Here is a 26,291-nt window from a genome sequence, read left to right on the forward strand (position 1 = left end):
GAGAAAAAAGTATCAGTTGCCTCCACCTGTAAAACCACCTTGCCTCCACCTTAGTGTGGTCTCGCTGTTGTCCCTCTAGTACACCTGTTGTTAATTTCATAAATATCAAAGCAGCTAAAACTGATTCTTCTTCTTTTTTATAATTTATTGGCAGTTGGCAAACAGCAAAATAGTGCATTACCGTCACCAACTGCTGAAACTGATTAACAACCCCCTCTGTTTAAAAAGTGTTACCTTTTTGACCAGTATATCATGTAACCGACACAATAGTTTAAATTTGTAAAAATGTTGACCTTCCAGAAACCAGCAGCAAAAATTGTGAGTTATCCTCTATTTTTCAATATCACTCATCTTGCTAAACTATTTAAAATGCAAACCTTTTACTTAACTCAGCTAGGCAAAAAAAGAGAATATGTATTAATTAAACTCACCTTGAGCATGATATGACATCGAACGGTATCGGTTCCCTGGGTTTCAATGACCCTTTGCATGAAGTTTGTAGACGTTTCCAAATTCTCATTTGGTGTAAAAATAGCATAGATTACATCTCCACTTTTAATGTGTCTGTCTTGTAAAGACCCTGTAGATAAAATTAAAAAAAAGTAGCCACTTTACTTATTTAGTTTTCTACTTATTTCAAGCAACAACTTCTCCTGTGAGGTTTCATTTCTTGTCTAAATGTGACAATAATGTATGCTATTAAAAGAAGAAATCTTGCTTTAACAATATGTGTAACAACATAAACCATCTTTTGATGGGATCACACTAACAAAGATATGTGTCAATATGCAGAAAAATGAATGAATCAGTTGAAGCCCATACTACTCACTATATTCTTATTCAAACCTCATTTTGATGTTGCAGTGCTGAAAACATTAAAAACCTAATGAATTATAATTAAAACAACCCCGAGTTTGTTAATATCATCTTAGGATTGTATACTAGGAAAAAAAAGTGACTCTCATTCTCACTTAAGTCTCATGGACTGCTCGATTAACAGGCAATATGAATTCCCTTGAAGGAAAATACAGGAAGGAAGTGAAGTCAGTGTGAACTAAAAATGATAAATGCACATACAGGCCTTAGTTAAAAGTCATAACACTGAAATTGCCTCAACAGGCACTTATATGTTGTAGGGGATTTTCTTTAATGTTGTTTTCATCCTTGTAAACTCACAAAATAGATTGATAATAAACTCTGGGAAACACTGCAGAAATTCAAGCCATGACTTTGTTATGTTTTAATATTAGAGATTTTTCCTGGTAGTTCGATCTATGTACTGTACGAGTCAACTTAAAAATACAATGTTTATAGTTGCTTAAACGTGGTGTATGCACTACATTGTGGTGAACTGGCAGAAGTTAAAAACAAAGGTAAGGTTTCCCAAAACTGAAAAATAATGTACATCTCAGATTTATTAAAAAAAGGCCTTTTTCAGCAAACACAAAATAGGTGTACAATTTAAAGCTGTTCTGCAGCAATGGAGGTTGATCAACTCTTGAAAGCTGGTGCCACTAATTCCTACATGAGTTCCAACTTTTCTGGATTACTTAAAACCCCCACTTTCTGCATAAAAGCAGTGTTGGAACACACTGTGGTACTATACCCTCGTGAGCATCAGTCACAGGACAACAGCTTCAAGCACAGCTTAATAGTGGTCAAGTCTCAGTTTTAACTGTGAAGAAAAGAGTATGCAAAAGCCATTTACACGTTTGTTTCCCTTATGTTTATTTTATTCTTGATCTAGTTAGCTTTTCTGGTAAATTCTTCATATAAACATTTCCTGTTTTAGTTCCTGCCTCTAGTTTGTTTTCTTATGGATAAGGTTTGTCATATTTCTAGAATTTTGCCTGTAGTGCTCACTCTTGAATTTGTGAGCACTGCTAACTGAACATCTGAGTATGATTTTAAGCCTTTAATAAAGATTTTGATTTCACACTTGGTGCTCTTAACTAAACTGTCCCATTGTATTTTTTCTATTGTATTGCTATATTATACTACTATATATTTTGAATATACATTTTCTTGTCCTATACAACGTTGCAAAATGAAAGAATACCTTCTCATTACCTTTTTGAATCCTTAACTCTAAATGAGCTTACATGTGTTAAAGAAAGGATCATCTGTCAAAGGCATTCCATCCACTGTGTAGAGACAGACACCTCTGGAGGGATCAACACTTTCAAGGTGACAAATCCTCAACATTAGATCTTCAATTGTGTTTTGTGCTGGATCCATATCTGCAAGTTTAATATACCAACATCATAAGTTAACCATTTTGATATTGGTCTATCAAAAAAGTTTATACTGACTGCTAAATGGAAAGTATGCTCTAATTTTGCCTTGCTGATTAAGTATACTAATGTGACTATTGATAAAAGATCAGATTTTTCCCTTACCATCAGCCATCAGCATCATGTCTAAGCCTTCAGGTCATTGTAGTCTAAGGAGCTTGGAAAGAAAAGAAAAGTGTCTGGACTTCTTTAAGTTTCGTGAAGACGTTTTACCTCTTATCCGAGAAGCGTCTTTAGTTCTAAGTGCAATTAATGGAGAGTCCCAGATTTTAAGCCCTACGGGAGTGTCCCCAAGAGTGACCTTTATCCTTTAGGTGCAGATGAAAGTTTACTCTTTCGAGGATGTTCACATTTTGGACAGAGAAGACAGATGGTTTGAAAGAGGAGTGAAAGAAGCCATTTATGTCCACTGTGAGCGACCAGCTTTTAACAGAGGCGGTGGCTTACAACACCAACTGTCTGCCATCTATAATCCAGGGCCATCTGACCTCAGTAAATCACATAATAGGGTGGGGTTAGGTTTCACAATGGGTTCACCCGAAACCTTGGCTGATTGTGACCCACACCCGTTTTCATACCTTGACTCATGTGATTAGGCAGAGGATCCATAGGGGCCCCATGACCCTCTTGAGAACACTCCCATAGGGCTTAAAATCTGGGACTCTCCACCAATTCATGTTAGAACTGAAGAAGCTTCTCGGATGAGAGGTGAAACGTCTTCAAGGAAACTTAAAGAAGTCCGGACGCGTTTCTTTCTAAGCTCCTTAGTCTTAATGCATGCTCAATCATCCAGGCAAGGAAATCCCCAAAAGATGATTCTGTTCATCTGGACCTAACGTTTTCAGTGGGAGAAATGTTTCATCACTCATCCAAGTGACTTCTTCAGTCTCAGCTAACTGCAGATTTCCCCAACCTTATAAACAGTACATTTGCACATTGAGTGAAACTAGCACCACTGAATGAACAATGCTGCAGTTAGTAGAGACTACAGAATTAACTTGGATGAGTGATGAAACATTTCTCCTACTGAAAACACTACATCCCGAACAGAATCAACTTTTTGGGACCAAAAAGTGTCATACATATAATAGTAATAATAATAATAATACTTTTTTTTTTTAAAAGCGCCTTTCAAAACACCCAAAGACACTGTACAGAGCATATAAGACAGGCATAAAAACAGGAAATAAACACAATAAAAAAAGAAAGTTTAGGATCATGGAGAAGTTATATAGAGTAGGCAATCTTGAACAGGTGGGTTTTGAGGGTGGACTTAAAAAGAGGGAGTGAAGTGATGTTTCTGAGGTCAGGGAGAATTCCAAAGTCGAGGGGCAGAGCGACTAAAAGCCCTGCCCCCCATGGTAATAAGACGAGGGGTAGGAACAGAAAGAAAAAGAGAAGAGGAGGATCTGAGGCACTGGGATGGGATGGAGATCCGTACCAAATCAGAGAGGTATGGTGGGGAGAGAGAATGAATAGCCTTAAATGTATAAAGGAGTAGATCTTACCTTTGATGGATTTTGGTTCAGTTGGACATTTGGGGTATGTGTACAGCAGATTCAAGGTCTTCATGGACTTTTGCACAGACCTTACAGCTGATTTTTCTGGAGCTCTAAATCTGCTGATAGTTTTTTTCATCTCAAAAAACCGATTCTTTTCCACTTGACTTAATCCTGTTTGGAAATATACATCTATATTAATCAGATATTTTTAAAATGGAAACAAATAGCAATGATGTGTAAATACTGAAGAAACAGTTTCAAGCATATTTATAATATTTTCAAAATATTTATTTCATTTGGGTATGAAAAACAATTATACAAAAATGTTCAGCAGTTTAACGGATCTAAAGGTATTTCAACAAAGGGATGAAAGGTGTGAGATCCCCTAGTAAAAAAAATATAAGTCAATAGTGAAAAAAAGGACTTGACATCTAGCCTTCTCATGGTTAGAGTAACACAGAGTACTACAACAAAGTGATCATATGTGATTCCGGTAATCAGTTAATCATATATAATTACAATTAGATATATGCCTAATCAATTTAGTGAATGAGACAGTATAAAGATAGGAAAATAAACCGTGTTGATCAGTGTGTGTTGAGACAAAGAATAAGTGCAATAGAGCACCGTGAGTGGACATGTATGTGATTGTGTGTGTGAACAGATGTGTGAATGAAAGAAAGAAGCCTATTCCTTTTCTGGTTACAAAATAATAATGTAGCCATTGTACAGAGAGCAAGGATCTGTATAGCTGCCTTTAATGGGTGCAGCTGATGAATTGCCCTTGACCTTTAAGATTATGCAATGTTTGGTTAGAGGAAGTGGGTTCTCAGACTTTTCACAATGAGTACCACCTCGTACAATATGTGGCTCTTAAAGTACCACCCTTATGACCGACATTAAAGTACAGTGATATAGGCCTATTTAACACCATATACAGTTTACACAAGACAGTTTTATTTCTTATATGAATCTTATTTATTTTAACTGTCATAAACAGGATGTGACAAGTGATAATAATGACAACACTACTGCATTAAAACATTCACAGCAGGTGGTATATCTGGCCTTTAAGTTATGACGTATGAACCCTGCTTCTGGGTCCAAACTACTCTGCGTTTATTAAGGCTGTTGTGTTTTTAACGTGTTTTAATTCTTTGTATCATTTTCTATTTAATCAAGGGATCTCAAACTCCAGTCCTTGTGGACCGGTGTCCTGCAACTTTTCCAATGTCCCTATTGCAACACACCTAAAATAAAATTAGTAGGTCATTAGCAAGAGTATAGAACATGAATCCATGCTGAGGTTGCAACCCCTAACCCTACTCAAGTAAATTTAAGTAAGTGTTTGGAAAAATGTACTTCTAAAAGTACTTTTATTGCACCATGTTCATTCACTCATTAACTGCTGTAATGTGAATCAAATGGTTGAATTGCCACCTCACCAGGCAGTGTTTGTTTTGGGTGACTTCCCACGTACCACTAGAGGGAGCCCACATACCATTATTGGTACACGTGCCACAGTTTAAGAATGAGTGGGATAGACATTCAGACACAACCGGTTAGAGCCAGTTTCTGCATTGGATTTTAGGGTAACAATCTCTGACCATTAGAATTTCTTGATAGGCGCTATACAAATCTAAGTTATTATTATTATTAATATTAAAAAGAGTGCCAGTCCAGACTTTCCATACAGGGGTAACTGGTTAATCTATAAAAGCTAGGTTTGATTTGCCATTTAATTTTATATCATCTTCAGAAACTCAAGAATGTAAAACCACTTCATCTTCAGTGCTCTTACCTAGCTGAGTTAAATTTTCTTCTGTTACACTGTCAATGAAATCTCTTTCATCTTTCACTCCTAGATCTAGAAACTTTTTGTAGTAACCTTCCAGTCTGTTTCTGGCGAGTAGGTTGTAAATGGCATCCATCTAAAGTTAAAAAATGCAACAAAACAAGAATATTTCAAAAGTAAATCACAATTACAATTCACATAGATATATTCTAAATATATAGAATATATAAGATAATAGTTTAGCCATAGAAATCTTACCTTGACGCACTCAAGATCAAGTACAAGAGCAGCAATGAGGTTTGGTTTCTATTTATTCGTTTTATTTAAGCCCATGGGTGGAGCAGTTTACTAGAAATGAAACTTACCATCAAATTTGGCTTGTTAACACTGGATATGTGAAACTGAAAGCAACTTTGTCAACAGATCTAAGTTTCCACTTAGTTTTAACTGCCAAAGTTATTATGTCATTATTTGATGTTTTTGGTTTACATACATTTTTATGTAAGTAATTTTTAATGAATATTAATTTTTGTAGCAACACTACGTAGGAATCTTGGAAGTATGTTTACACTTTGTGCTGTCCGGGGACATTGCGCACTGGTGGCTCAGAGCCAGGAAAGTTTCAGTGGGGTGGCCAGGATGGATCTGTGATCATTTTTGGGTGACATGCCTCATAAAAAATACAGGGCTATTTAAGCACCTGTAAGTGTCACTGAAAAGATTTATGGACACACCTAAACAACACACCTCTACTGTAACGGACCCGGCCCTCTCTGTTGGTTCTCTGGTCTCCCTTTTTCTCATTCTCTATTGTATGTGTATGCATCCGACAGTGGGCAGGACTCTCCCTGAGTCCCTGCCCTACTCACCTGTGTCTGATGAGCAATCTCATCCCCTTCTTAAGGACAGGGTGGACAGCCATTCATAGCTGGATTGTTGACCTACCTTATTAGTGAAATCCCGTCTCTTCCTAGTTGAAACTAACTGTGGTCCCTTGTGGCTTCCAGCAGTGATTGTTAGTGATGGTGAGATGAAGCCCCGTGATGAACTGAAGCTTTCCATTCAACTGGTCGACTCATGGTTCGAAGCATTGTGATGATTCATTTGCTCTACTGCGCCATCAAGTGGACGATTCCAGTGAAACAGGCTCAATGATTATAAGGATGTGATGTGTAAACCTCTAAACTGAATAAATAAATTGTTTTCATGGTTATTTATCCCGAATATTGTCTCAGTATGTCTGATACAAAAGATACAGTGGAAACTATCAGGACAGAGTTTTGGTATGATTGTGTAATCATGCTTATGTACATCTGGATAATGACACAAACTAGGGTGTGGCGCTTCACTTAAATAAACTAAAAGACAGAAATCAGATTATAGGATCTGTGGTGTTGTTTATTTATATTATGGTACTTATCATTTGTGATATTTATTACTGTGTGCATACCTTATTAGGAGAGATGAGATCAAAATGTTGCCAGACAGGGGAAAATCTTCTCCTTGCTGGTTCCATCGAAGAAGAAATGCTCAAGTAACTATGTAACACTATGTAACACGTACGTCATCCAATTCCACAACACAATGTGATGGGGGAATCATTTTATTTCGAATCTGGTGCGAACCAGAGAGCCAGTTCCTGAATCAGTCACGTGGTACGGACTGCCCGCGAGGCCTCGAACGTCACTGCATACGTAATTAAAGCAAGCCTCGATACGGGCTTTATAAAAAGTCCCCCGAGATTACCCGACACACGCTTCGAAGCTTCGACACAGAGGACACATCACTAGTGATTGTGTGTTTTTCCAGTGCATAGGTCGTCCGTGGTGTCCTGTTCCATGATGAAAGGTAAGAGAGAGTACACCTGAAAAGTGAGAGTGAATTTTCATGTCGTGTGGATAGGATGTTGGGATTTCGCCCCCTGTCTTCCTCTCTCCGGATCACTCTCCGGATTACCCTTGTTCTGCACATTGCATTATCTTCTGTTATCTGTAATTAAACCTAAACCTTAGATGTGAGTCCCGCCTCCAAGTCCTGCTCACCTGCTTCAGACTTGACATCTACAATATCTTGAATGCAGGTAGCAGTGGAAAAGATTAAATAATATTCATTGCATTTAACTTTTCCTTATTTGTACTGATAAATTAACAAAAAAGCTCACACTATACCAATTTTGCACAATTTAGAGTAGAATAGTACGGTGGCCCTGAGAGGCCAAACGGACTGCAACTTCAGAAAACACTTGCAAAAAGAAAAATGCTGCAAAAACAAAAATGCTGCAAAAAGAAAAATGCTGCAAAAGCACACACAACACAACGGAAATGTTTCTGGGGAGACAATAACCGGACGGACCAGTTGCACGAACCAAAACATGCTAACAAGTGCACTGGGACTGGGAGACACTTCAAAGAAGTGGAAGCGGAGCGGCCAAAGAGTAAACTTTCAAAAGTAAGTACTGAATATTATGTCACTTATTTATGTGCGAATGTTTAATAATGAAGAACATTAAAACATTACTGTTGGCCACATGCCGGCAAAGTTATGTGACATAAGCGATGTTTGTACTTTCAGCGTTTACTTTGTTTTAAAGCCTTTACTTTATACGCCGTTCGATAGTCGACCTCAATCTTACAGAGAATCTGATGATTTTGTGGATAATTAAAGTCAGTCATATATCCACAAACACAACAGGCTGAAAGTCAGTGATGCTGCTCGGTTTGCAGTCCTGAATATCACGGCACAAGCAGGATTCACTGCACTGTTAATGTTAGCTATGTTATATTGCTGCCTCTGTTCGGTGGTGTCGAGCCAAACAGACTTTAACGTGTGTTTGAACGAGCTGACGGTTCACTCGTTAAGCTGAAAGAAAGATGCTTTAATCACAGCAGTCACACATGTGTCCACTGTAACATCTGGGAACTCTTCTTGTTGAGCACTCGTAATAACACAAACACTAAATCCTCCTTCTCTTGTGCTGTTTTGTAGCAGTGTATACACCTGAGACTGTCACCTGTCTGTCTGTCCTGCACTCTCTCTCTCTGTTTCTTTCTCTCTGATTGTGTAATAAAAGTATGAACATGTATTTATAAGTTACACTTGTGTTTGAATCCTGCAGCTTATCACACATTTGATTTCCATGTGTGACAACTGCAAGTGTCCAGAGTGAGGACAGACTGAGGGACCCACTGCTGCACATCACCTGTGAGGCTTTGCACCCCTGATGATCCACCAGGACAAACTCAGCAGTGTGTGAGGAAGAGGAGGAGGAAGAGCCAGCAGCAGCTGACAGATGGAGAGAATAGACAGACTGTTCCCTGTTTGTGAAGGACTGCTAGTTTAAAATAACTGATTCAGGACAGACAATTAGTCTTATTAGGTAATGTTCAAATAATGTTATCATTTCAGTGTTTTCAGTGTGGGAGAAAGTACTCAGGGCCTTCAAGTTACACACTATGAAAGGCAGCAACAAGTTTAATATTCAGAAACCTAAAGTATGTATCAGCAGCAGAATGGACCTAAAAATAAATGCTTGTTTCAGTTCTATGAAGCTTTGAGTATTTTGGATTAGTAGTACTGCTGTGTTTGTTGCATCATATTGCTGTAATTGTTTATATGCTTTATATATTCTGAGGTAAGTTGATCTATAGTGTTACATCATAATCTATAAGGATGTAACAGGACGATCTATTCTGCTAAATGGGTCAAACTGGGCCATTTAGCAGTCTGTATTTGTATAGCGCTGATATCTATTCTGTATGACTTAAAGCAGTTATGACATGGTAGGATTTTCTCACCCAATACAGGAACATTTAATATATCAGTCTACTCTTTATTCTGTCAGAAATAGTTATCAGAGCCCGTACACTTTCTTTTTACACATATACGTAAGCATTGAGCCAAATTTAGTAATGCCAACATATTAAAAGAACAATATTTGTCTCTTGTGTCTCAGCTATCTTTTACGGTGTGGTCTGCTGGGGCGGCAACATCTCTGCCGGGGACAGGAAGAGACTGAACAGGCTGATTCGAAGGGCCAGCTCTGTTGTAAGATGCCCTCTGGACCCAGTGGAGGTGGTGAGTGACAGGAGAATGTTTGAATGGTTAATCTTTCATCCCTGTTGGACAACATCTCCCACTCCATGCAGGAGAATCTGACAGCACTGAGCAGCTCCTTCAGTGGCAGGCTGCGGCACCCACGGAGAGGTTTCGCAGGTCTTTCCTCCCCACTGCTATCAGACTCTACAACAAAGACTTTTGCAGCTGATCAAACCCACACATGTGCAATAAGACTGCTATAAGTGCAATTCTTTTTCTGACAAAGTTGTACTTTTGTATTTTCTTACTCAGCTGTATATAGCATTTGTATTCTATTTTGTTCTATTGTATATATTATTCTATTTCATTATTTTGTTATAGTTTTATCTTATCTTATTGTATATAGTATTTTATTTTATTTTATTCCATTCCAGTGTTTTCTAATTTCTGCTACATAACTTTGCACTTTTGCTGTAACGAAACAAATTTCCCACCTGTGGGACTAATAAAGGTCATCTTATCTTATCTTATATATAATACATCTATATATACACTGTCAAAGATACTGGTCTTTGAGTGAAGATTTAAGTTGATAGGAAATATAAATAACTTCAACTTGAATCTTTACTGAATCTCAGTATTTGTCAGAGTTCATGTTCACTGCTGTAATAACTAATAATGATATAACTGATTAAATATAATAATAACTTTAATATTGGCCAATAAAAAATATACTACTATATTGGAACATAGTGAAGACCAATTATTTAAGAGAATAAAGAGAGGTTAGTTTATTTTGGAGACAAGCTCCACTTATTAAGAAACTTAAAAAGGCAGGAACGCTCTTTAGAGGTTTGTGGGTGGCTCTTAAAAGAGCCGTTGTGGGGAAGTCACTGGGACTTCAAATAGGCTATTCTTTTGGCTGCCAAGACACTGCTCCCTCCGCCGAGAAGTGGGCCATGAACTTCTCCCTCACCGGGACAACCTCTCTGGAGAAGATGTTAGCTGCTACACGACCCAGGCCTTGCAACGGCCAGAATTAAACCAGGTCTAAATAAAACAAAAAAAGGACTTTATAAGATAGACCTTTGAGTTAAGGCTGGGCGATATGGCCTAAAATCCATATCACGGTATAATTTGAAGCATGTGCAGTAACGATATATATTGCAATATATTCTTTTTTCTGTATAATGTATTTTGCACACTATAAGGCACACTTACAATCCTTTAATTTTCTCAAACATCGACAGTGTGCTTTATGTATGAATTCTGGGTGTGCTTACTGATGTCGAACCGATTTTATGTGGTACACGGCGCGCAGAAATCTGTCAAAAATGTTTTAGTACGACTTTGGTAAACTATGAAGGCGTACCACTTGATGGATTATTTGAGCATTACGGCTGCCGTAGTCAGGAGCCTCACGGAGTAATCTGGGTCCTAAACTCCGTTAACAGCAGGTCCCAAAGTCAAACGAACACTGCGGCATCACTGAGAGTTAAAACTGTCTAAATTCTTTCATCTTTAATAAAATGATCGGCGTTGCTGCTTTACCAGGTGTAACAATTACATTTAACATCCAGACATCCATGAAATCAGAACTTATTAAATTCAACGGAGTTAGAAGTTAGCAGGAAGTTAGCAGGAAGTTAGCTCGCTAGTTTCCACCTAAACAGATATACCATGTTCTGACAGATTTCTGTGTGAATGTGTGCGTGAATGGGTGGATGACTGGATGTGTAAAGCGCTTTGGGGTCCTTAGGGACTAGTAAAGCGCTATACAAATACAGGCCATTTACCATTTTTGAAAAATTGAAAACGTACAGCTCTGCTAATGATGTGATACGTAACCACTAGCAAAACAGCTACGTTAGCATAACATTAGCACAGTGAAGCTGAAGGATGAACGCTAACTTCTTACCACTCGATAAAAGTTAACGTGAGGAGTTCTGGTGGTTAGGGACAAATGCAGTTCCATGGCAGAATGCTATAAACAGACCAAACTTCAGTCAGGAGAACAACTGAGATGATCCATCCACAATATGAGGTTAGTGATTAATATACTGCAACAACATGGGAATAGAGCAGCTGCGAGAGAATTCAGCACTAATGAATCAATGGTAGGGAAGTGGAGGAAGCGCATTTTTTGGCTTTCCCCATATTCCAAAAGTGCTTGTCTCTTTGCTATTACTGTCGCTCGGCATAATTAGCTGATGATGTTGTTTGCAGCCGCTTTGGACCAAAACAGGCGCAGCTTGATGACATCATCAACATGCGCTATCGCGGTCTCTACCGTTGGCCAACTTTATATCGTTTCTACCGTATATACCGCCCACCCCTAATTCAAACCTCTTGCCAAGTTTGGTGCCACTGGTTTACTGTGAGCAACTCCCAGCCTAAAACGCTAAAAACAATAAAACCCTAACCTTACTTACTCTAAAATCTCTATCGTTGGCCAAATTTATATCGTTTCTACCCTATTCCATTTATACCGCCCACCCCTAATACAGAGTATACAAAAGGGATAAATAGAATAAATTGGAATAAGAATACGAATACAAAGGAACAGGGGTTATGCTAAAAATCCAGTATTATTAATCTTGTTTAGATTAATCCTTAATCTAAACATGCAGATATTACCTTCATGTTTGACTCACTCCCAAAAGCAGCACCTTTATAATAGATCTGAGAGTAAAGTATAATTGGTACAAATAGTCTTCTTTAAAAGGCACTTCAGAATTTGAGTTTATCCCCTCTGTCTTGTTTCAAAGCTTCCATTCTAAGAAATTCAGAGAAAACTTTTTTATTGCAATACAATGTACAGGTCCTGTGGTGATAATACAATATTATAAGTGCAACGCATGCAATGAAAATGCGTTCCCATATCGTGCTTTCGAGGTCTCGGTGGCATAATTCATCACTGTATGCTCCAAAGGTAAAACTGTGTGTTGTGAAATATTTATTCACACTTGTAGTCTGCAGAGGTTATGTCTGACCAATAATTCAGACAAAATAATTACAAAGATCTGTTAGTTTATACTTAAACCACAAAGGAGCTCATTTCAGTATTCAGGTCAAAGACTCTTGGTTATAGAAAACTTTAGCAATTTTCTTTAGCAGCTGAATTGAATTCAAAACAAATATCACACACAATGGCCTTCGCTCAGTGTTTTACAGTGTTTCAACCACTTTTTTTTTAACAGTACACAACATCATTAAATCTCACAGTTTACAAAAAGACTTGTAAAACCTGCTCATTTTCTTGCCAAAGATTTTATAAGAAAATAGATATCTCGAAGCCATAAAACCAGGGCGTATATTAATATAGGGTGTGTCCTTTTAGTTTTATTTTCCTCATAGTTTCCAGAGAAATTTGTTTTAGGATGAACTTTGTTTTTTTCTGACAAAGTGTGTCACATTTTTTTTAATGTGAGAACTTTTTTTGGTCAAAATGACTACAATAATAAAACACGTTCGTACAAGCCTCACTGTTCAAATCATACTTAAGTGGTGTGGTCATAGCGTGAATGCCAGGTTATGTAATCGTGTCTGTGTAAACTCTAAATCTCCGGAGCAAAGTCAATGATAACGGATGTTCCAGAAAAATCACCCCGAGGCAGTCTAAGCACCTTCCTCTGCCCTTCCCTCAAACAAATGAACTGATTTAGCATCTGTCCGGGACTTTTGAGACTGAATTAAATGTCTTGAAAGGTCTCTTGTGATTCAAGTTTATTTTCTAATGTCCTCCCAAATGTAGAGTAAGACATATTTCCTAATAAGCTCATGAGAAAACAGCTTCTAAAAATATTTATCTATAACATATTCTTATGCACGTGTGTGTTGTTACCTATTGTTTGTTGTCCTCTTTTATTGTTTGTGTCAGGGTCCTGGGTCTGAGCGACCAAGGATCCCTGAGCAGTTATGAATTATATTATTATTATTATTGTATGTATATTTGGTGTTGCTGTCCTTCTCCCTGTTTACGTGTGTGTGTGTATATGTGTTTCGGTGGGCGCCTTCAGGCCTGGTGGGTGTGGCCCTGCTGACGGTCTGGCCACACCCGAAGCCACACACCTGCTGCTGATCAGGCCTCGTCGGGGGAGCTATTTAGGAGAGTCTTGGAGCTCCCACCGACGCGGGATCATTGCATGAGTCTCCACGTTAGTCATCTAGTTGAACTGAGTTAGTGTGTGTATGCCCGCGGTTATATGTGTCCTGACGGCTGCGTCTATTGTGTCCCCAGGAGAAGTGTGGAGCGCCAGACAGCAGCCAGCACGAGGAGTGCTGAGACACGGACTGGTCACGGAGAGACACGACACGGGAGTCAGGGGAAACCACGGGGATTTATTGTTGTTATTTCCACACACTGTAAATAAACGCACTGCTTGTACATAGAGCACTGCGCCTGGGTCCTCCTTCCCCACACCCCCCACGGTTTGCCATGCCAAACCGTGACAGTTTGTTTTAACTGTCTCATGCTTTTACTGACTGTGAAGCACTATGGTCAACACTGTTGTTTTAATATGTGCTATATAAATAAATTTTGATTTGATTTGATTTGATCTTTACCTTATGTAAACCAGCTTGTGACTGACTATGTATAGGCCTGTCAGTTCACATTCAGTTAGTCTAGCCAGTACTAACAGCTTAAGGCAGCAAATCTAATAGTCAACATGAACACACAGGATCTGATAAAGCTCACCGTTCCCACCACTTGCTTGTTTACACAGCTAAATGGCTCCATATAAGACCAATACTCAATAAATAATTCCATAATCCTGAAAACAAACAAAAAGTGTTCCTACAGAAAAACAAGAAAGGCTCCTCTTGGTTATCTCAGTGACATGACATTGCCAGTACTATAAAAGTCATAGAAAATAAGCACAAAATAATATGCTTTGGTGTATGAAATTAATATTTCTGAGACAAATGATGAGTAAGAAAGCATGTAATAAACTCAATAGTCCACCATGTCCTTTTCACGTTTTGGAGAGACAAAGTTACAGTAAGCTGCAGTAACAGCAGTGGGAAACATTTTATTTCAAGCCCTTGATTTGTCCCGTGTACACACTTTTCTGGATTTACGGCCTCAGTTGTGAGGTTCGCATCATAGTGAATACAAAATGATGTTTATTTTGAATTTTGTTTTTTTGTTCTTATTAGAATCAAACAGAATGATAAAGCTCAGTCTGATTCAGGCCAGGCCTGTCTTGTAATTGACAGTTTGCTACCATATGAGTATGTACTAGCAAAAATGGTGATAATACTGACCCACAGTGTTATTATGCACTATTGCACAGACTCTGCCATGATTGAAATGACAGTAAAGCTGAATTGAAATTACACATCATTTCACTGCTAAAAATTTTTTTTAAAGCATTAAATTGAGGATTTGTAGTTTTGAAAAGTAATTTGTCAGGTTGCGCAACTGAGACAACATCTTTCTGCCAATAGTTTCTTAACACTTTATGCAACAGATTTTTTCTTACTTTGTATCTGTTATATGTACATATATACAGTATCTCACAAAAGTAAGTACACCGCTCACATTTTTGTAAATATTTTATTGTATCTTTTCATGGGAGAACATTGAAGATATGACACTTTGATACAATGTAAAGTAGTCAGTGTACAGCTTGTATAAGTCTAAATTTGCCATCCCCTTTAAATAACTCACCACACAGCTGCTGGCAACAAAAGTGAGTACACCCCTAAGTGAAAATGTCCAAATTGTGCCCAATTAGCCATTTCTCTTCCTGGTGTTATGTGACTCATTAGTGTTACAAGATCTCAGGTGCAAATTGGGAGAAGGTGTGTTGAATTTGGTGTTATTTCTCTCATACTGGTCACTGGAAGTCTAACATGGCACATCATGGCAAAGATTTCTCTGAGGATCTGAAAAAAAAGAAGAATTTTTACTCTCTATAAAGATGGCCTAGGCTATAAGAAGACTGGCAACACCCTGAAACTGAGCTGTAGCATGGGGGCCAAGACCACACACCAGTTTAACAGGACAGGTACCACTCAGAACAAACCTCGCCACGGTCGACCAAAGACGTTGAGTGCACATGCTCAGCATCATATCCAGGGGGTGTCTTTTAAAAATGGATGTATGAGTGCTGCCAGCATTGCTGCAGAGGTTGAAGGCGTAGAGGGTCAGTCTGTTAGTGCTCATACACTGCATCAAATGGCTTTCATCCCAGAAGGAATCCTCTTCTAAAGATAATGCACAAGAAAGCCTACAAACAGTTTGCGAAGACAAGCAGACTAAGGACATGGATTACCTGTGGTCTGATGAGACCAAGACAAACGTATTTGGTTCAGATGGTTCTCAAGGTTGTGTGGCGGCAACCAGGTGAGGAGTACAAACACAATTATGTCTTGCCTACAGTCAAGCATGGTGGTGAGATGTCATTGTTTGGGACTGCATGACTGCTGATGGCACTGGGGAGTAGAGCTGGGCGATATGGCCTAAAATCCATATCACGGTATAATTTTAAGCATGTGCGGTAACGATATATATCGTGATATATTCTTTTCTTCTGTATAACGTATTTTACACACTATAAGGCACACTTAAAATCCTTTAATTTTCTCAAAAATCAACAGTGTGCCTTATGTATGAATTCTGACCTCGAACCGATTTTATGTAGTACACGGCACATAGAAATCTGTCAAAAAATGTTTTAGTACGACTTTGGTAAGCTATGATGGCGCATCGCTTGATGGATTGCTGGAGCATTACGGCTGCCATAGCCAGGAGCCTCACGCAATGTTGCCAACTCCTCAGAAAGGAAAATCACTATTGGCTGACCGAAAAGTCGCTAGAAGTCGCTAAATGACGTCATCGCCTAATTTGCATAATAGGTCATGCTAATGTAATTGTAATCAGAATCAGAAAGGGTTTTATTGCCAAATGTTGAGCAGGTTTACAACATTAGGAAATTGCTGCGGTACTTAGTGCAAACATACTGTCATATAACGCTTAAATAGACATAAAAATAAGAATTAAAAGTGCTAAGTAGATAGATATATACATGAGTGCAGGTGGTGATCAGTGCCAAACATGGAATGATGCAGTGAACACAGCGTAGGGTCATGTGTTAGTGGTGGGAACAGTCATATGGTTATTGTTCATGAGTCCAATGTGGTGAACACAAATGTGCTACCACATTTTGGTAAATTTTATTATTTTTAAGAAAAACATATGCCAGCAATTAAGACAATTATTATTTTACATTCATTACGTGTATTCCATAACAATTGAGGAGAGTAAAAGTGAGAAATAATAAGCGGAAATGTTGACACTGTAGTCGTTCGCCCGCGGTTGCCTAGAGCGGACCAACTTCCTGTCCTCTCAGACGCAATTCGGGAAACGATACGAGTGCTCCTGTGATTCTTTCTCTGAGACTCTACCTTTATTTTTACAGGTCAGTATCGTCTTAAAAATACAGTGTATGAGGGTTTTGTGCCTCGTTCTACTTCGGTGTTTACTGAGAGTTATGTTGACACCGCCGATGTAACCTTAAGTGGGGTTTAGTTGAAAGTTACTGAAGCGCGGCACAGGAGCGGTGGTAAAGGCGAGCCGCGCAGCCCCAAGTCTCGCGAGAGTTACCGCGGAGTTCGCCAGCCCGCGGGATGTATTTAAACTTGGTAAACTCCATTTAACAATCAAATATCTGTGTGTGGTGCTCCAATTTAACTGTAAAGGCCCTGACATCAGATTATTCGAGTTTAAAATATCTCATATACTCTTTATGGTTCAAGTGATGTGGAAATGTTAAGAATAAGCTAAGAATGAATGTACATTTATGTTGTTACATTGCAAAGTAATACATTCAGGTGTGTTTTGTCTAATCTAGTAAGATTTATGCACTTATATCAGATTTGTGGATAAGCTATTTTGAGTTTGCCCTATATGTGAGAAAGAGCAATAAGACGTTTAAGGCATTATATGGTATCTGCACTGCTGATGTAAATGAGTGAAGGAATAGTGTAATTAACAGTGTAAACTGGAGAAATGTAATGACCATAGATACATATATTTGCCAAATGCCTTTTATTTACCTTTTACAGTTATTGAGCATATCTGACAAGTGAAAGCACTGGATGTAAATTATATTTGTTGATCGGAAATAAGAGACGCAATTCGGGAAAAGATAGGAGTGCTCCTGTGATTCTTTCTCTAAGACTCTACCTTTATTTTTACAGATTTGTATTATTTTTGTTATTGTGGTCTTCACATCTGGGACCCGTAACACCAACAGCAGAGGGGAAGAAACTGTTCTTATGGCGAGAGGTTCTGGTGCGAATGGACCGGAGCCTCCTGCCTGAGGGGAGCAGGTCAAACAGACTGTGTCCAGGGTGAGAAGGGTCAGCTGTGATCCGAGCTGCACGCCCCAGTGTCCTGGAGGTGTACAGGTCCTGCAGAGATGGGAGTCTGCAGCCAATCACCTTCTCAGCAGAGCGCACAACACGCTGCAGTCTCTGTTTGTCCCTGATAGTGGCTCCAGCGTACCACACGGTGATGGAGGAGGTGAGGATGGACGCGATGATTGCAGTGTAGAATTGTATCATCATCCGTGTTGGCAGGGTGAATTTCTTCAGCTGCCTCAGGAAGTACATCCTCTGCTGGGCTTTCTTAATGACGGAGGTGATGGTGGGCTCCCACTTCAGGTCCTGGGTGATGGTGGTACCCAGAAAGCGGAATGAGTCCACAGAGGTGATGAGGGTGTCAGTAGGGCTGGGCCATATTATACCGTTCACGGTAATACCGGTATAATGTTAGGCAACGATAGGAAAATGAAATATCGCGATAGAATATGGGTAAAACGCGCATGCGCAGTGCCTTTGTTTTCATACGCACATGGCCGATTGTTGAGTGAAACCAGAATTGGTTTGTAAAAATGGTGCAACTTCAGTGATGTGGAACTGGTTTGGTGTTTGTCCGTCAGATACACGACAAAGCACATTTTTTTGCAGAACATGCAAGCGGCCGTCGTTATTGTCGTATTTGTCGGACTAAGATGCTCTTAAATCTGGGAGTAATCTGGGTCCTAAACTCTGTAAGCTGTAAAAAACTGTAAGCTTCAGGTCAAACGAACACTGCAGCATCACTGAGAGTTAAAAACTGTCTAAATTCTTTCATCTTTAATAAAACGATCAGCATTGCTGCTTTACCAGGTGTAACTATGAAGTTTAACTTCCAGGCATCCATGAAAACAAAATTTATTACATTAAAGGAGTTAGAAGTTAGCAGGAAGCTAGCGGAAGTTAGCTCGCTAGTTTCGCTAGTTACCCAAGCACGATATTGCATGTTCTGACTGAGAGATTTCTGAAAAAATTCAAATGTACAGCTCTGCTATCACTTCCAACATAAATGAAGACAGGAAACTAAACAGCAGTGACGTTTGTAGGATTACTGAAGTTGGGCTAGCTGGTATATAATGATGTGCTACGTGATCGCTAGCGACACAGCTATGTTAGCATAACAGTAGCACAGTGAAGCTGGAGGACGAACACTAACACTTTTCCACTTATAAAAGTTAACGTTAAGGTTCCTGATAGTTAGAGACAAATGCAATCGCATGGCAGGATGCTGTAAACGGACCAAACTTCAGGCAGGAGAACAACTGAGATAATCCATCCACAATACAAGGTTAGTCATTAATATACTGCAACAACATGGGAATAGAACAGCTGCCAGAGAATTCAACATTAATGAATCAATGGTACAGAAGTGGAGGAAGCAAGAAGAATGAGTTTAATAAAGTTTGATTTATCTGACTGCTTTGTTTCGCTTAATGTGCCTTATAATCCCGTGCACCTTATGGTCCGAAAAATACGTACTGCACACTGCAGTTTAATGTTGCAAAGCACCTCTTTTTAACTTCAGTGGATATTATACATGGTTATGCTCAGGATATGTCAGCCCATTTCTACTGGAAATGCCTTTTGGTTAAACTTTCAGCAAGGAATTTCTATTTGCACTGTTACATTTTTATAAAGCTTTAATGTACATAAAAACCAGCTTCTTGTTTAAGTGAAAGTAAATGGAAGGTTGTCTTTTTGCGCTAGTAATGTTGTGGAGTTGTATTTTGTCTCGCATCAATTATATCGTCAGTTATATCGTTATCGCAAATTTTCAAATATATATCGTGATAAATATTTTTGGCCATATCGCCCTGCTCTAGGTGTCAGTCAGGATGATGGGGGGGAGTGGGGCTGTGTGCTTCCTGAAGTCCACAATAATCTCCACTGTCTTCTGGCCATTCAGCACCAGGTTGTTGTGGCTGCACCAGGACACCAGACGTTCAACCTCCCTCCTGTAGGCAGACTCATCCCCGTCCGAGATGAGTCCAATAACGGTGGCGTCATCTGCAAACTTGATTAGCTTGACAAACTGGTGGATGGAGGTGCAGCAGTTGGTGCACAGGGAGAAGAGCAGAGGAGAAAGAACACAGCCCTGAGGCCGGTGCTGATGGTCTTTCCCAGCCTCACATGCTGCTTCCTGTCCGTCAGGAAGTCAGTGATCCACCGGCAGATGGGATCAGGCACATTCATCTGGGAAAGCTTGCCTTGGAGATGGTCTGGAAGGATGGTGTTGAAGGCAGAGCTGAAGTCCACAAACAGGATCCTGGCGTAGGTTCCTGGGGAGTCCAGATGCTGCAGGATGAAGTGTAGAGCCATGTTGATAGCGTCGTCTACAGACCTGTAACCTACGTTGTTGGAGAGAGAAATAACATCGTGGAAGAGAAAGTGAGTAAAAATGTCCTAAATGCATTTCGAATTTATTTAGAACTACAAATTAAATTTCTTTTAGGAATTATTGTTTTTTAATGTCACAATTCCAACCCTGCTCCTTTATCCGGGCTTGGACCAGCAAAAGTGACCTGAAATTGGCACTCTGGTGAAATTAATTTGTGTGTGTGGGTGTGTGTTTATTAGTAGTTTTAAACCTTGTGATCCACAAAATTGCATAACAGTAATCTATTTATACCGCCCACCCCTAATTCAAACCTCTTGCCAAGTTTGGTGCCACTGGTTTACTGTGAGCAACTCTCAGCCTAAAACGCTAAAAACAATAAAACCCTAACCTTACTTACATAGGCTTCAGTGGTGTACTGAAGAGCAAGTATCACACCGGAAAACAAAGCGCCCTACAGGAGTTTCCCCACCGGAAGTAGCATATGCTAAGGTGCACTGTATTCAGGGTCTGCAGCCTTAAAGGCCGCATTTTAAGGCCGATTAGGTCACAGCGACGCAACGAAGGCTGTCCCAATTCAAAGGCTGCTCCAAATGCGGCCCTCATTTTCCTGAATCTTAAGGATGGGTTGGTGTATCCTCCATGGCCCAACATATCCAAGACTTTATAGCGCGGCGGTGGTGTGGATAATTTTGCCGGAAAAAAACGGCAGAAGCGGGGCGCACGAAGAGTAAACTTTTTTTAAAGTAAGTACTGAATATTATGTCACTTATTTATGTGCAAATGTTTAATAAAGAAGAACGTTAAAACATTACTGTTGGCCACATACCGGCAAAGTTAAGTGCCATTAGCAATTTTAGTACTAACTGGGTTTTAAAGCCTTACTTTAAAATATACGCCGTTCAATACTTGACATTAATCTTACAGAAAATGTGATGATTATATGGATAATTAAAGTCAGTCATATATCCACAAACACAAGCTGAAAGTCAGTGAATGCTGCCAAATATCACAGCACAAGCAGGATCCACTGCACTGTTAATGTTAGCTATGTTATATTGCTGCCTCTGTTCGGTGGTGTCGAGCCAAACGGGCTTTAACGTGTGTTTGAACGAGCTGGCGGTTCACTCGTTAAGCTGAAAGAAAGATGCTTTAATCACAGGAGTCACACATGTGTCCACTGTACCATCTGGGAACTCTTCTTGTTGAGCACTCGTAATAACACAAACACTAAATCCTCCTTCTCTTGTGCTGTTTTGTAGCAGTGAGACTGTCACCTGTCTGTCTGTCCTGCACTCTCTCTCTGTTTTTTTCTCTCTGATTGTGTAATAAAAGTATGAACATGTATTTATAAGTTACACTTGTGTTTGAATCCTGCAGCTTATCACACATTTGATTTCCATGTGTGACAACTGCAAGTGTCCAGAGTGAGGACAGACTGAGGGACCCACTGCTGCACATCATCGGTGAGGCTTTGCACCCCTGATGATCCACCAGGACAAACTCAGCAGTGTGTGAGGAAGAGGAGGAGGAAGAGCCAGCAGCAGCTGACAGATGGAGAGAATAGACAGACTGTTCCCTGTTTGTGAAGGACTGCTAGGAAAGTTATAACTAATTGTCTGTTCTGAATCAGTCTTATTAGGTAATTTTCAAATAATTTTATCATTCCAGTGTTTTCAGTGTGGGAGAAAGTACTCAGGGCCTTCAAGTTACACACTATGAAAGGCAGAAATAAGTTTAATATTCAGAAACCTAAAGTATGTATCAGCAGCAGAATGGACCTAAAAATAAATGTTTGTTTCAGTTCTATGAAGCTTTGAGTATTTTGGATTAGTAGTACTGCTGTGTTTGTTGCATCATATTGTTGTAATTGTTTATATGCTTTATATATTCTGAGGTAAGTTGATCTATAGTGTTACATCATATTTTATAAGGATGTTATGTGTTTGTATACTTTCTGCCCAGTTTGACCCATTTAGCAGAAGTCAGCCTGTTTAAAGCTCTGATATCTATTCTGTATGACTTAAAGCAGTTATGACATGGTCTGATTTTCTCACCCAATAAAGGAATATTTAATATATCAGTCTACTCTTCATTCTATCAGAAACAGTTTTCACAGCTCGTACATTTGCTTTTTACACATATATAAGCATTGAGCCAAATTTAGTAATGCCAACATATTAAATGAACAATATTTGTCTCTTATATATAATACATCTATAGATACACTCTCAAAGATACTTGTCTTTAAGTGAAGATTTAAGGTGATAGGAAATATAAATAAATGCAACTTGAATCTTTACTGAAGCTCAGTGTTTGGTACAGAGTTCATGTTCACTGCTGTAATAACTAATAATGATTAATATAATATTGGCCATATTATATTTACATTACCAAAGTGAGATGACTTTAGTCTCATGAACAACATTAGCTAATTGTTATTTACTAGCTAATCTTAAATGACTGTTCAGTACAGAAATGAAGCCCAACAATCATGTTTTACAGTCCTGTGGTCTCAGCCTCAGATACTTATCAAATCACACAAAGCTCATGTAGAAACAAATGAACAAAATATATTCTCCTTCATTTCTGTCAAACAAAGCTGTATGAAACGTTTCCAGCTGTTAGTATCATGGTTGCTAGGCAACCTGGGCAGCGCGACGGAGGCTAGACCGTCCCATTTCACAAGCCTACAAGCCTCGCACTTCCGGCCTCAGCGGTCTTTGAGTACGCGGCCCTTGTGGACCGTTAAGGCTGCGTACTTTAAGGCTGCAGACCCTGAATTGGGATACAGCCATACATACATGTTTTGGTTCGTGCAACTGGTCCGTCCGGTTATTGTCTCCCCAGAAACTAGTGATGTGACGTTCTGTATCGAGGCTTCGAAGCTTGTGTCGAGTAATTTAGGGGGCGTTTCCGCGATGCGCGTATCGAGGCTTGCTTCATTTATGGGAGGAGCTGAAAATGATGACGTCCGAAGCCTCGCTGCCCGGCTGTACCACGTGACTATTTCATGAAGTGGTTCGAACTTTGCCGCGAGCTATGACAGCGATATAAACCCCTCAGACTTCATTCAAAATGTGGGTGTTTGATGGAGAGTTGCGGTTAGTGAGAGTTTGGAGACAGTTTGGAAGTTTATGAGAGTGAGGAGAGAAAGTCAGGAAAGAATGGAGCCAGCTAAGAAGAGGAGGATGTCCTCCCCGTGTGGGAACATTTTGATTTTATTCCTCCCAACAAGGTATGTAAATTTCTACAGAAGCTGTATTTTCATAATACTGATGGTGCAATAAAACTTATGTTAAGCTGTCTGTACTTTTGTACAAGGTGAAGTGTTTGCTATGTGCCAGGGAGCTGGGATATAACAACAACACCTCATCCATGCTTAGGCAATATAACAATATTATGCAATGCAATAAGTGACGTGTGTGATATTTATATTTGTGCTTTGTTTTTGTTGTCTTTCCTCAGCAGAGCAATCTCAAATAGATGAAGACCTGGTTAGCATGGTGATTGAGGACTCCCAGCCATTTAGCATTGTGGAGGACAAAGGATTTAAAAGATTTGTTAAATCATTAAATCCTAGCTATGTTCTCCCCACTAAAAAGGCCATAAAAGCAGTGAAAATTTAGTTTTTACAGAATAAAATGTGGGCAGGACTGAGGCTCAAAGCCTCAGTGTGTAGCTGTCCATACCTCAATGTTACAAAAGCACAACCACTGTCCACACCCCAACCACACCTCACCTCACAGTAAATGATCATTTCCATTTTAAGCATTTCCAAATAATCATTTTCCATACTGCCAGTATAAATATACACAGTATACTGCCATCACTACAATATAGATGTTTTACACGCTCCTTTTACAGGCTGTGTGCAAAAGGCCACACTCTTCAAATTCATGCCAACTAATATTTTTACGTCCAGTAGATGTCCTACTAGAGCAAATGAAGCTTCAAGACGCTTTGCGCTGGGGTGAACCAATTGGATGAAAAGCTTCAGTGCTTCATGAAGCTTCATCTGCCCATCACTACCAGAAACATTTCCGTTGTGTTGTGTGTGCTTTTGCAGCGTTTTTCTTTTTGCAGCATTTTTCTTTTTGCAGTGTTTTTCTTTTTGCAGTGTTTTTCTTTTTGCAGCGTTTTTCTTTTTGCAAGTGTTTTCTGAAATTGCAGTCCGTTTGGCCTCTCAGGGCCACCGTAGAATAGCCTTTATTCTATGATATATTTATAATGAGCTGAGGTGGGAAGTAACCAAGTATAAATTCATTACTGTACTTAAGTACAATTTTAAGTTATCAGTACTTGAGTAGTTTTTTGTGACTACTTTTTTTTTTACTTTTACTCCCTACATTTTTAAACAAATGTACTTTCTTTCTAGAGATGGACCGATCTGATATTACGTATCGGTATCAGTCTGATACTGACCTAAATTATTGGATCGGATATCGGAGAGAAATAAAACATGTAATCCGATCCATTAAATATCACAAAAGCACTTCACAAAACTTGCAACATGGCATAACCCAGCTCATATCTTACCATGTCGGAGCAGTATGTGTCACGTGATAGAGCGGCTGTGGTGTACGAGACCTGTCGGCAGTCTGGTTGAGACTGTTGTCCCAGAGAGAAGAAAAGCAAGTGTGTAAGTTCATCTCTGAATGTTTGTAAAGCACTCCCACGTTAAGCTTAACAACCGATACATGGAGCGACTGCCTCTGCCTGTTGCTACTTCAACAGGGCTATAGAGTGCGACCAATTTGGTCGAATTTTTAAATGGGGCGACTAAAAAAAATCCTTGGTCTCCGCAACTTTGAAAGTCTCCGTGTGGTCAACAACTAACAGGCATTATGTCCCTATCGTGGTCTAAACCAATCAAAGATAGTCAGGGGCGGGACCTCTCTGATTGGCCGCAGTGTTGCCAACTCCTCAGTAAGGAAAATCGCTATTGGCTGTCCTAAAAGTCACTAGAAGTCGCCAAATGACGTCATCGCCTAATTTGCATAATTGGTCATGCTAATCTAATTGTAACCTAGTTGTTGGAGAGAGAAATAACATCGTGGAAGAGACATAAAGTGAGTAAAAAACGTCCTAAATGCATTTAGAGTTTATTTAGAACTACAAATTAAATTTCTTTTAGCAATTATTGTTTTTTTTAATGTCACAATTCCAACCCTGCTCCTTTACCCGGGCTTGGACCGGCAAAAGTGACCCGAAATAGGCACTCTGGTGGAGTTACTTTGTGTGTGTGTGTTTACAAGAATTTTTAAACCTTGTGATCCACAAAACAGCATAAGAGTAAAAGAGTAAAAGAAGAACTGACTGCGTTACAGCACCCGCTGCTTGTTGAGAGTAAAAGCGATATGCGCTTTCATGTCTTTTTTTAGCGACTTTTTTTAGAAAAAAAGTCGGTAAGGGGTCTGAAAACTCGCTAAATATAGCGACAAAGTCGCTAAGTTGGCAACACTGATTGGCCGTGGTCCAGAGTCCGTGTTTACATTTGAAAGTGCAGGTGGTTAGAGAGAGGTGAGTAGCTTGAATAAAGCGATATCGATTCATTAAATCCTGAATCGACTTTTAAATATAAATGTATTTTGCCAGAAACGCCAGAATCTCAGGTTAAAGCTCACAAAACTATTTCAACAACCACCAAACAGTAAATGAGAGCACGTAAACGGATTCCACACAAAGACCTAGTGATGGGAATTCCGGCTCTTTTTAGAGAACCAGCTCTTTCGGCTCGGCTCACTAAAAAGAGCCGGCTCTTTCAGCTCCCAAGCGGCTCTTCAGGTTGTTTTGTTGCTTTAATTAATTTATTATTAACAACAATATACAATTATGCACAAAATTAATTACTAATGTTTAAAAATGTGTTTTCTATGTATATATGTTTATTATATAAATATGCTTTTATTTATTCACTCCACATAACATTTAAAAAAATAAATTATAAAATAGAAAAACCA

The 26,291-nt window shown here is 39.2% G+C and overlaps 1 protein-coding gene and 2 long non-coding RNA genes across 3 annotated transcripts in view; 1 reads left to right on the top strand and 2 right to left on the bottom strand.

Moving 5' to 3' along the window:
* LOC146362526 (uncharacterized) overlaps positions 1 to 5,921 on the bottom strand; it is a 40,506-nt gene extending 34,585 nt beyond the window's left edge. Inside the window, exons 1-5 of the mRNA XM_084919444.1 lie at positions 5,850 to 5,921; positions 5,598 to 5,727; positions 3,803 to 3,967; positions 2,103 to 2,240; positions 432 to 580 (exon numbers count right to left, since the gene is read on the bottom strand). Of these exons, the coding sequence (XP_084775570.1) occupies positions 432 to 580; positions 2,103 to 2,240; positions 3,803 to 3,967; positions 5,598 to 5,727 (582 nt within the window). The 5' untranslated portion in view covers positions 5,850 to 5,921. The remainder of the gene's footprint in view (positions 1 to 431; positions 581 to 2,102; positions 2,241 to 3,802; positions 3,968 to 5,597; positions 5,728 to 5,849) is intronic.
* An 11,059-nt stretch (positions 5,922 to 16,980) lies between these two features.
* LOC146362528 (uncharacterized) lies at positions 16,981 to 23,168 on the top strand. Its single transcript, XR_014799273.1, has 3 exons — positions 16,981 to 17,053; positions 19,900 to 20,381; positions 21,709 to 23,168. It is a non-coding gene; the product is annotated as an uncharacterized LOC146362528 (long non-coding RNA).
* Positions 17,887 to 24,354, bottom strand: LOC146362529 (uncharacterized). The gene is made up of 2 exons (XR_014799274.1): positions 23,133 to 24,354; positions 17,887 to 20,341 (listed from the first exon to the last, which is right to left on the bottom strand). It is a non-coding gene; the product is annotated as an uncharacterized LOC146362529 (long non-coding RNA).
* Between the last annotated feature and the right edge of the window lie 1,937 nt (positions 24,355 to 26,291).

Source organism: Perissodus microlepis, chromosome 22 (assembly GCF_051167445.1).
Source record: "Perissodus microlepis isolate ML-2025 ecotype Zambia chromosome 22, ASM5116744v1, whole genome shotgun sequence".
In the NCBI taxonomy this organism is placed as follows: Eukaryota; Metazoa; Chordata; class Actinopteri; order Cichliformes; family Cichlidae; genus Perissodus; species Perissodus microlepis.